We start from the raw sequence: 12353 nt of genomic DNA, 5'->3' as shown, positions 1-12353 counted from the left end.
TCCCTTTAGATTTCAACCCCATGTTGAATGGACTCTGTAGATGGCCAATTGTCAGCTCCCAAACCATTATATTTTCCTTTGTAAAGACCAAGATATTTCTGTTGCCTGGAAATTTTGGATTTTTTGGTCCCAAGAAAAATTTTGGCTTTTCAATTTTCAACCTAGTTCAGGATGAAAAATATTAGACAATTCAATTTACTTTGCAGGACAGACATTCCACTTCCAGGTCAACTCTAGTTATACTTATATTTGGAAATATATTATTTGAATTAATCTACTTTACTGTAAACCATCTGGAGTGTCTCTGTATTCCAGAGTGATTTTAGTGTAAAGCTTAGGGCTCTGTGAGGGGGTAATTATGCCAATAATACAGAAACACCCCCATTTATATTTTCTTTGTAGCAAGTAACGGATGCCTCTTATTTACTTTAATATGATACAGCTAATGGGATCTATTTCCAATAGCATTCCAGAAATATACATTATTAACTGTAAATGGGAAGGAGCAGGGGGTGAATTATGTATGGCTAAATGGTAAATAATATACCAAACTTCGGAGTTGATTCCCACCCAAATGAAAGGTCATCCCAACCTCCCCTTCAGCCTTCAGATGAACATGCATCTTTCTCCCACTTCTGAGCCTTTAAACTTCCTCCCAAGTGAGCCAGCTCAGTCAACTATCATGCCTGCAGGTGGATAGCCAACAGCAATGTCTTGTCATCTGCTTCTCCATCATGGACTCACACTCCCTGCTATCTCCTGGGCCTTTCTGAATGCAAGGCTCAGATCACAGGTATGCTCTCCTTTCTTTGTGAAGCATTGTAAGATGTATGGATGGGAATTACTATTTGAGATATAGGAACTATTATTATTTACCAGCCTGTCAGGTGCAATGTCAAGAGGGACATTAACCTTTCATTGTATCTTCACTGATATCCAGATTGGCAGTAATACACAATTCTACTCACCTTTCTCAGGGCCAGACAGGTTAGGATCACTTCGGGGCAAAGCACCGTCTCCAAAATTATTAAGCAGCATTCTCTAGAAATTCAGAACAGTGCATTTTATGGGAAAATACAATGGCAAATCCAATTACTTTTTAAAAGACAATTTACATTAGCTTTGCAAAAACAATGTTTATAAGAATTTGGTCCAATTATTTTAAACAAGGAAAAGGATCTTGAAAACTGAGATAATCCAATTATACATCTACTGAGTCTTTGCATGTTTGTTTAATGAAGAGGCATATTGGGGTAATCCCTGCCTCCCCCAGGGAACTTAAGCTATATGGAAATATGTAGAAAAAAATTAGATTAATTCTTCCTTGGAAATGTGTGCATACTGGAATAACTTGAGATGATTATACATGTACAGTATCTGTTCTTATCAATTTGTTGTCTTTGTCAGTATATAAGGCACACTACTACCCAATTACAACCTAAAGCCCAATCTTGAAGTAACATCTGCGGGCTGTGACATCAGTTGGATACTAACCGGGTACAGAAGTCCAGCTGCGAGGATTTCACTGTATGATCAGGACCTAAATCTGATAGTGATATTTGGTGATGTCTGGGATGTTGGTGATGTTTGGTGATGACTGGAATGAGCTCGGACCCCTCTTGGACAGGGGCTGCTGCCAAGGACCAGCCTCTGTCCGTGGTGAGCCTGGGCCACCGTGACCAGAGGCTGCTTCTAGGTAGCCTCCACCTCCCACCGGTGCTGCTGCCTCAGATAGAGCAGCAGCGCTGTGGGAGTGGGGGGGGGGGGTCAAGCGGCACTACAGAGCTGGTGCTGGGGGTTACTGGCTTTTAAACTGGCTCCCAAAGACACTGGCTCCTGCCTGCTCCTCCTTTACTGCCTCAGAAGGGGGAGGGAGGGGCAGGGTTAGGCAGGTCCACAGAGCTAGCATGCGCAGAGAGCCAAAAGCCGTCTCTCTGTGCTTATCGACCCCAGCCTGCCCCCCTCACCCTCCATGCTGCTGCCTCTCTATCAGAGGCACCAGGGCGGGGGTGGGAGAAGGTGGATCTGGTGCTCGTGGGTAGCCTGCTTAAAGCCAGCTCCTCAGGGCCACTGGCTCCTGCTCCCCGCCTTGCAGCCTCTGATAGCGAGGTGGGCAGGCAGGAGCCGGTACTGGGGGGGGGGGGGAGGTGGGGAGCTGGCTTAAAAGCTAATTCCCTGGCAGCACCCATCCCCACCCTGTGCAGTGGGGGAGGAGCAGGGGAGGCTGCCGCAAAGCAGCCTCTGTCCATGGCAGCCCGGGCTCTGATTACAGCAAGGCAGGGGAGAGTGCGTGCAGTCAATAAGATTAACCAATAAGCTAAGGCTTATTGGTTAATAGTGTAGTGGACTACACGTTGACATCCCTATTTCACACATCCAGTTACCATTACAAACACACAAAGAAATCTATTGTCTACAGTCAGGAACTTAAGATTCCACAGAAGATGCTCAAAAGAGAAATCAAGGATAGACCATTAATATCCTTTCTAATTGCCTTCACCAAACAAGGACACTCCACCAAAGAAGTAGATCACATCAGGAATGGGCCACGCAAATACCCTGAGAGAACCTGCTTTGATACAAACTCCACCCTCCCTGCAAAAAAACCCCACTTAAACGTGCACCCCTGCTTGTCACCAACCAACCCACACTGGAATCCATATGGGGTATCACCAAACAATTACAACCTATAATTAATGGAAACCACATCCTGAAAAAAATCTTGGCCAGATCGCTTCTTCTGGCTTTCGAAAACACCACCTCAAATTCATTACCAGAAGTACGTCTCCCAAGCCACATCTACACTACAGATAAGTTCGAAGCAGCCAGAGTCGATCTTCCAGGGTCATTTTTTGAGAAGTACAGGATCTTTCGAAAAAGGCTTTTCTTTTTGAAAGAACCACGTCTAGACCGCAGTTTCACTGTGAAATAGCGTTTTTCAAAAAAACACTATGACGCGATTATGCAAACGAAGCATGGAAAATTCAAATCCCGGCTTCATTTGCAATTTTGAGATGTCTAATTTACATCCCTCTTTTGAAAGAGGGATATAGTTTAGACGTAACCATAGAAGCTCTATCCTCCTGCCAGAGCCCCAGGACCTCAGAATGAATTGAGACATTCTCCAGTCCGGAGGCTGCAGTTGAAAGGGAGAGTTTCTACAGGCCAAAGGTTGCAATCAGTCCTGTGCCACCCCATGCTTTTGTCAGGTTTCCGGAATCCTGGCACTTGGGCTTCTCCTGCCCACCCCATGGCTTCTTCTTCCCCATGATAGATTTCTGCTGGGGCGTCCATTTTTCCCCAGAGTCCCCCCAATTGGCCGGGGCACCTGAACACAGGCTCTATGGGCCCATTGGATAATCCGCTACTGTCCACAGACATTGCTAAGATGAATGATTAATGCCTGATGCAGAACTCTAGGTCAACTGTTCTCAAAATAGTGTCTACTGTCTTGCAGGTGGGCTGTGGGCTTGGGGCTCATCCCTTCCTGCAGCAGGGAGCCTGCTCTGGCACTCCCTCCTCCCAAGAGCTTGAAGCGCCAGCACTGGCCTCCCAGCGCAGTAGGGATGGATCTGGCTCACTGGGGGAAGAAGTGGCTGTTTGCTGCCACCTCCTCTTCACCCAGCAGGGAGAACAGCATTGCAGGGAAATGCTTCCTAGATGCTTTCCCTGCTACTTCCATTGCCTGGAATCGTGGGAGGCACAGAGCCAGTTAAGTGCCCCTCATCTCCCTCATGCCCAGATCCCACATCCCTTCCCGCTCTCGCATACCCCCTCCTGCTGAGACCCTGGACTTCCACCTTGCTCCTGTACCCCTAACACAGAACTGCCCCCAGCATCCCACCCAGACCCCCCTCACCCTCAGCCTACTCCTGCACCAATTTTGTCATCATGGGTGGTTGGCTGGTGGTCCATGGAAAAATGTGCATTGAGGAGGGTAGGCTGCAGGCCTAAAAGTTTGGGAACCACTGCTCTAACTTCATGGACCCTACAAGTGCTCCAACCCCCTCCCCTCCCCCACACATACCACCTTCAAAAGTGAAGTTTAGGAACTTAAGTTTATAACTCTGCTAAACACTAAAAATCATGATTTCAAGAGAGACAGGAATTATGAAGCATTGTGTAACCTATTAATCCTCCTTTGCTCTATGACTACAGAGGTGCTAATTGCCTATTTCAAGTGGTTTCTTGCAACACATGTTAACCCCTCATGTTTAACAGTCTGTCCTACCTTGTAGGCTACATTTCTATCACTGTCCTACCTTGGCTGTGTCTACACTGGGCCACTTATTCCGGAAAATCAGCCGCTTTTCCGGAATAAGCTGCGAGCTGTCTACACTGGCCCTTGAATTTCCGGAAAAGCAACGATGCTCTACTGTACAAAATCAGCCGCTATTCCGGAAAAACTATTCTGCTCCCACTCGGGCATAAGTCCTTATTCCAGAACACTGTTCCGGAAAAGGGCCAGTGTAGACAGCCCAGTAGTCTTTTCCGGAAAAGCGCATCTACATTGGCCACAGACGCTTTTCCGGAAAAAGGGCTTTTCCGGAAAAGCAGCCTGCCAATGTAGACGCGCCTTTTCCGGAAAAACTGAAAATGGAATAGTATTCTGTTTTAAGCATTTCCGGAAATTCATGCCAGTGTAGACACAGCCCTTGTGTTTAGCTATGACACTTTGGTTACCTTTTCCAACACCTGAAGAAGAGCTCTGTGAAGATTGAAAACTTACCTCCTTCCACCAACAGAAGTTGGTTCAATAAAAGATATTACCTTACCCATCTTGTCTCTCTTATGTAGAAGAATGACTCCAATCATGGAGCAAACAAGGGTTAAAAAAGACAACAAACCAATTAGAGGGACTAGTGTTTGAGCCTCTTCTTTTTCAGGTTGAAAGACAACAGTATAAATTACTCTTTCACTCAGTGAGAAAGAAATCCAGAGATTATCGTGTGAATGCTCTGCTGGAGACCCTAGTGTTAGAATAAAAGTAGTAGGGGCTAGTGAAAGCCTCATTATCCAGTTTTTATTAAGTGCTAAGGATGTCTCTATAAGGAGTGTGATGATTTAGCCTTTAAAATCTCTCAGTAGTGAATATATTTTTCTGATGATTAGAAGTATCGTTTGAATTTGACCCAGTCTTGCTATCCTGGAAGGAAGGGGTGCTGAGAAGTACACCCTTTCCTAGAAAAGTTATACCTCCTTTAAGGACATGAGAGGAAGAGGGAATCATTGAAAATTCCTGCCTTTGAAACATACTTCTTTGTATGAGAAAAGTAGTTTTCTACTTACCCTGTCTGGGGGCATTGAGGGTAGAGATAGATTGGGAGGTTTTCCTGTCAAGTGAGCCTCTGGGAGAGTGGAGATTGGGCCTAGCGGCTCCTCACGCTCTCTTGGTGAATCTCTGGTACAGCGGGAAACGGAGGCCGCATTCCACTTGGCAAAGCAAGAGTTTGCAGGCTGGGAGCAAAAATGGCACAGTTCTTTCTTTATGAATGACTGATAGCCACTTCACATACAGAACATCTGCTGGTCTTTGCTCTATTCAGCTTTGGTTGCTCTGCTATTCTGAGAGTGTCAGGAAGCTATCAGTTGAGAGAACTCATTTTGTGGTCCCTGCAAACTGCTTCTCTGCCTAAGATTAAGTATTTGTTCTGAGATTGTCAGCTATTATGATGGGCATGGCATAAAAGCTTAAACAGAAAAGAGGAGAATATTTTCACTTCAAGAACCACCTTAATAGCCAATAGAGGGAGAAGGAGAAGGAGAGAGAGAGAGGCAGAACTGCAATTAAAGAGAAAACAACAAATCATTTATAAAGTAAAGGAATGAGAATCACTGAGCAATCACTGTTGTCAGAGGCAGAACTTTGGAGGAGGGGGCATCAGAATGGATGTTGTTTGCAATGGTCATAGTACTTCCTGTCAAAGTGCTTCAGTTTTCCCCAGTCTCTGCACTATCAAGGCCCATGCCCACTATCAAGGAGACAGAATGGACTAGAAGCGCCTTTACATGTATAACAAGGGCTGTGTCCAGACTCAGGGGTTTTTTCGAAATAAGTAGCCTTTTTTCGAAAAAACTTCACCTGCGTCTAGACTGCAGCCGCGTTCTTTCAAAATTAAATCGAAAGAATGCGGCTTTTCTTTCGACGGTGGTAAACCTAATTCCACGAGGAAGAACGCCTTCTTTCGAAAGTGCTCTTTCGAAAGAAGGCATTCTTGAAAGCAAACAGGCTTTTTAGAAAGAGAGCATCCAGACTCACTGGGTGCTTTCTTTCGAAAAAGCGGCTTGCTTTTTCGAAATTACCCGTGCAGTCTAGACGCTCTCTTTCGAAAGAGGCTTGCAGTCTAGACATAGCCAAGGGGAAAAGCACTGGAAAGAAAGTAGGCACACTAATTAAAAGCATTATATTAATGAGGATTCAAAATAGGTTGGTATGAAACTTGTTTTGTAAACCTTTTCAACTCACAGAACTAAAATGATAGAGCTATTCCAACTTAGAATTCAAAGATGGCAGTTTTAAAGTAAGAACTCATTTCTCCTCTCTCCTCCTTTTTCACCTCCGTAACAGAAAAAATGTCTCCCCTTCCCTGTTTGTCTTTCCTCTCTGAAATAACATAAGGATTTAGACATTGCTATATGTGACTGGAACAGTAGTGAAGCTTGCCTTTGACAATGACCAGTTCTTAGGATGTTTCAGAAGAAGGAGAATGGAAGCTCACAGTTGGCCACTGCTATTGTAACAGTCCTTCCACCTTCTTTACTCCTTAACTCACACAAGAGCAGTCACATAATGGTAGGGAGATGGACTATATGAACCTTGCATCTCCCACTTCTGTGATTTTATATCAAAACCAGGTCTAAACTGGGCAGATGGCAATCACAGGTTAGATTAATTTAAGCAGAAGCACATTTCAATTTTTGCTTCTTCTCTTTAGTATGTATTGCATATTTTACTAAAATAATGTTGCCTGTAAATATCAACCTTTGCTTTCCCCATTGTATTTATGCTCTTTCCAGTACAGAGAAATACATACCTACAAAAAGTTACAATAACTGATAGAGGTTGTACCTGATAGGCAATTATCTGTCCTACCTGCAAAAATCTGAAGTGAGGCAATGCCCAAATTTTCCTCATACTGCTTTCTCTCTTCTAAAACAAATTTTTGCTCAAGCAGTAATGAAGTTAAACAAGCTTATTCATCATATTCCTCAAAATAAATGCCATTACGTCTCTGGAACAAACAGCATACCTGGGAAGGTTCTGAAGGAATTGGGTAGATGGCACTGCAGGGCCTCTCTCTTGGTGACAGACAAGAATTTTCTCTGGAATGCTTATGTTTGTCAGACAACAGAGGAGAAGCTGGAATATAAAAAGCCCACAAGGATAACATAATTCATTAAAATGCAATGAAATTCTGCCCACTTCACTACTGTTGGCCAGTTTCATAAGATGGATAAAGACATCCTATTTTCTGCTCCCAACAATTCACCTTCCTCAGACAGCCAACTGCATTCTATGTCACATCAGTGGTACTTAGACAATTATTTGAGAACCAGTGAGTTAGTGCATCAAGAGCCAGTTAACTCAGTTGCAAGCACTAACCTCTGGCACTTGATGGCGCAGAGCTGGTCACATTAGGTGAAGCGGAATGAGTAGAACTCAAGCTTGAGGTAGACGGACTTGGCTGGAAGTAGATGACATACTTTTATTATTTACATCATACAGACAATTTGCAAAAATACGTTTTACACTAAAGTTTTGCCCAGAGTAGAGAGCTATAATTTATTACATTAGTTTTCCAAGAGCTTTAAGCAGCAAACTGAAGTAAATAATATTCATGTTATTTTTTACAATTTCAACTTGCCACAGTATCAGTTACAATTAGACAGAAAGGGCTGATTAGAGAAGAGAAATGGATCTGTGAGAGAATGTATGGCTTTCAATAACGTGTGTCACATGCTTTTATATCTTCAGATTGGTCTAAATAGTTATGTACAAAAAAATCACTCTTTAACTTAATAAAGCAGTGATGGGCAACCTAGGCTAGCGAGAGGGCCACATGGCCTTCCTTCATCTCAGTGGGCTGCAAGATTGTTGTAACCAAGATGGTCTCCCAGAATAGTTTTGCTAACTGCACTTGCATACCTAGGATTTGCAGGGTGTAACGAATGAATTTTAGCAGTGCTTTGACTGGATGCAGAGGGAACGCATGGCCCTCACAGTCAATGCTGTATGTAGTCAGCATGTCCTTCACTTAATGTGTGTGTCACTTTAAAAATACCAGTAGGAAAAAAATTATGCAGATGGAAACCAGAAGAGCCTGGCAACCCTGTGCATAAACAATGGTCTAGCAGGCCATACACAGAACATGGATGGGCCACATGCAGCCCTTGGGCCACAAGTTGCCCTCCACTGACAGACTCTGAAGCCCTTTTTATAAAAAAGGCTTTTCACACTTTTTCGTTCACATTTCTAAAATAAACAGAAATCGATAGGTTAAATAAATCTAGTACTTGTGAGAAAACTCATAATAAGATTGTATTTAGCTTAGCTTTGGCCAAACTTTGTACCTGCATGTTGAAAACTTCGTCTGAGCTTTCTGACTGCCCAGTGATATTGCTGACTTCAGCAGAGGCTTGTGATGACAATGATGAAGATGAATACCTGTTTACAGCTGGGTAACTTAATGGACTGTTAGAAGAAAAATAAAAAAAAATGATTTAATCCATTCCTATTCCAAGTTCCAATTTATTAAACATCAGTAAGGCACCAAGAAAAAAAATAAACATTGTATCTCATCTCTTTTATCTCAAACACTCAAATTTGGGGTTTATTTATCATACTGTGATTTTAAGGATGTCTGCTGATGCCTGTGGACTGGCATATTAAGAAACACATATATTATAAACTACACCATAGAGAAAAATTATGATAGAATTTCATTTCTCATGAAAATGCCAAAAACTAGAAATCCATTTCCATTTAATCTTTGATTTACCTGCGTCTAGGAATTACTCTGGCACCCTCTGGGCTCATAGAAGCAGGCGCTGAATTCCTACATACACGAGGGCTTCCATTGGGGAAGTGAACAGGACTAGCTTGCACACATGCAGAGAATTCCTAATTATTGGTTAAAAAAAGATCAGTTAGAATAGGAAGAGTACCAACAACCATTTTGTGAGATACCTTTTCAGTTTACTATCTGTACATTGTCATTTTGAAACAGGGACATTACATATTAATGTCTTAGAAGCTGAATTATTTTTTTCCTCAGTGATGTTTCACATTTTCCTTTGGCAAAGTAAAATAATTATTTTTCTGTAAGTTGCATGTTAGTTTAAAAAAAAAACGGGAAGAGAAATTCCAGTGTTATAACAATGTAATTCAGTCAAGCAACCAAAAGGTGTCACTATTTATCTCTTAGTCGAATTAACAGCCATGGTCAAATGTAGCAGTCTCTGCAACTAAGACATGTCCTATGGCAGTAATCCCCAACGTGGTGCCCGCGGGCGCCATGGAGCCCGCCGGGGCATTTATGTGCACCCACCGAATAATCTGCGCTGGGCCCGCCCCCGGTGCATGGGCGGCCCCTGCCCCAGGCGCGTGGCACATGGGTGGCCCCTTCCCCGGGCATGCGGTGCATGGGCAGTGCCGGCCCCAGGCGCGTGGTGCATGGGCGGCCCCTGTCCCGGGCGCGCGGCACATGTTTGATGCCAGCCCCGGGCGTGTGGCGCATGGGCGGCCCCGCCCCCGGATGTGCAGCGCGTAAGCGGCCCCGTCCCTGGACACCCGGCAGCCCCAAAAGGTTGAGGACCACTGTCCTATGGATTGTCAGTTCATGCTCTCACATACCTGTATTCCCAAACTTGACTTCATCACAAAGAATTGATCTACTAGCTTTTTGTGTAAAGGTCTCATATCCTGAGGTACAAACTTCTCATGTACAGCTAATCCAAATTCTAGAATCTGGGCCTTCATAAAAAAAGTGGAGGGAAAAAAAAGACATTTATTTGTTGCATTTCAGTTTCATTTTTGATTTCCACCATTAACAATGCAATGAATGGTTTCCATGCTATAATACAATGAATCCACAGAAATACAAATTTTGGAAGGACTTTGATATTAAGCAATGCTTAAGTCTAAAACCGGGCATCTGGTCAAGAACATTTACTTTTCTCCTCTGTGCTACTTGACTTTCAGAAAAAATTAGCTGGTCAGTGGCCTTGTGGAATGTGTAGAGAAAATCTGATGTAATATGACAAGTCTAAAAATACAAACGAAGCCTTCTCCAAAACATAATTGACAATATTTTGAAATAAATGTCATTGCATAGAAATGTGAGAGAGAGGCCTTATAAGAAACCAACAGGTCTGGGCGGACAACATGGATGTGCCCAACACATTTCTTGAAGTGCATATCCAGCTGTGACTACCGCATCAATGTTATTCCACTTCCAAAGTATTGATAATTAATGTTATGGATTTATATGAAGGACAAATGTCCACCAGACTTGAGAGTAATATCACCAAAACATTCCACTGATTATTATTATTATTGATTTACTTAGATGGATTTAAAATATTGTCTTGGTTACATGATGAGCCAAATAAACTTCAGTTCCTTTGTTGCTATATATTGTAAACTAATATAGTTACATTAAGCTGTAATACCTTTGAATGAGAGTATCCTGCTAACATTTTGGGCCCACATCTAAGTGACTATAAATCAGCAGAATTCCACTGAAATAATCCTTTCGTTTCAAGACAAGTCAACATTAATCTCTGTTTCTGCCAGAGGTGCTGTGTACAGGCTGGGAATTGTATGTCTGGGGCCTTCATGCCACCACTCTCTCATAAGGTCCTGATCTCCAGCTGAACTACATCTTCCAAGAGGCATCATGGCTCTCCCTACAACTGATTCACTGCAGTGCATCATAGGAGCGTATGGGGTCAACATGCAGAAACAAAATATTTCATCTAGGTTTTTTCTAATGAGAAATTTATCCAAATTTGATTTTTGAAGAACATTTTTATTTTGACAAAATCTGATTTCTTTTATTGGAAACTGTTTTGTTGGATGTTTTTGACCAGCCCTAATAAGTAAAGTTTATTTGGCTTATCACTTTTTATTTTATTGGTGAAACAAGGGAGGAGGAGAGATAAAAGATTTAAAAAGAGAAGACTATAGTCAATAATGTCATTTCCTAGCATATCCCTTTCAGTTCATCACAAACCACGCAGCTCATCTATCTTTACTTTCCATAAATTGTAACTTCTACATTAAGCCATTCAAATCACCCAATTTAAAAATACAACAGAAAAAAAGGAGGAATATAGTACTAAGATCAAATAGTGATAATAATTTTTATATAAAGAGCAACTTCTCAGTTCCTTTGTTGCTATATATTTTTAGTTCCCAGTCAGGCTAGAATTTGTAGAATGTTATCTTTTTTAACACAATATAAATTGTGTTATTTGTTTAGAATATACTTTTCAGTGATAACATAGTCAGTCTGTCATTGTAGTAAAATACGTAATAACATGCAAATAAAACAAATCTTTGTACACGCTATCATATGAAATAAGTTCTGCCTATTACTGGTCCACTTTTTTTTTTAGAGGAAAAGAGGATGAGGAGGATCAGAGAGATTAAGTTAACTATACTTGAAAACCTACTTATCATGTTAGGGAGTTTCATGCTATCTGAAAACGTATACAGCAAATATCGAGGGTCACTAGGCACTAAATACTGCAAATTTCATATCTTATCTGGGCATATATGAATTTCAGCTAGAGTACGTAGCAGGCTCTCCACTTGACCTTTTCTCCATTGTACCTGCTCAAGCATCAATTCTCTCAAGCGTGTGATCTTCTCCCCATCCTGTGGGTGGTTCAAGATATATTCCTTCACAAAGAATGCCTGAGCAGAAGATAATCACACCACAAAGTCACAACAAGGTTGATATATACATTTACAACTGCTTTAGGCACGAGAACATCTCATCTGAGGAAGTGGATTTTGCCCATGAAAGCTCATGATACATTTGTTAGTCTCTAAGGTGCCATGGGAGTTCTTGTTGTTTTTAAAGTTACAGACTAACGTGACTACCTCTCTGAGACTTTTGAGGCACCAGGTTTTTCAAAACAAACCACCAACTCTTCCCACAGAGTACAGAATAATAACATCATGAATCACAATCAAAGACCCACTTTCATATCTAAGGGCAAGGCAACTCTTTGGACAAACTGATATGCAATTTATACACAGAAATCACCTGCACACATCAATGGCAGCCATTTCTTGTATGGAATGAGGTAGCTGTTAGACAGTCAGGGCAGGTGCTGCATCCAAT

General features: G+C 42.2%; 1 protein-coding gene across 2 annotated transcripts in view; it reads right to left on the bottom strand.

The window, feature by feature from the left end:
* The window catches only part of DOCK4 (dedicator of cytokinesis 4), a 392744-nt gene that overhangs the window by 18604 nt on the left and 361787 nt on the right, over nt 1–12353 (bottom strand). Inside the window, exons 43-50 of one of the 2 annotated variants that reach the window (XM_006122512.4) lie at nt 11837–11920; nt 9854–9973; nt 9000–9121; nt 8572–8692; nt 7604–7685; nt 7251–7360; nt 5290–5457; nt 969–1041 (exon numbers count right to left, since the gene is read on the bottom strand). In XM_006122512.4, coding sequence (XP_006122574.2) covers nt 969–1041; nt 5290–5457; nt 7251–7360; nt 7604–7685; nt 8572–8692; nt 9000–9121; nt 9854–9973; nt 11837–11920 — 880 coding nt within the window. The remainder of the gene's footprint in view (nt 1–968; nt 1042–5289; nt 5458–7250; nt 7361–7603; nt 7686–8571; nt 8693–8999; nt 9122–9853; nt 9974–11836; nt 11921–12353) is intronic. The other variant, XM_006122513.4, reaches the window with a different exon arrangement.

The sequence above is a fragment of the Pelodiscus sinensis genome, chromosome 1 (genome assembly GCF_052426305.1).
Source record: "Pelodiscus sinensis isolate ZL-2025 chromosome 1, ASM5242630v1, whole genome shotgun sequence".
Lineage (NCBI taxonomy): Eukaryota > Metazoa > Chordata > Testudines > Trionychidae > Pelodiscus > Pelodiscus sinensis.
This window is presented reverse-complemented; position numbering and strand designations above follow the sequence as displayed.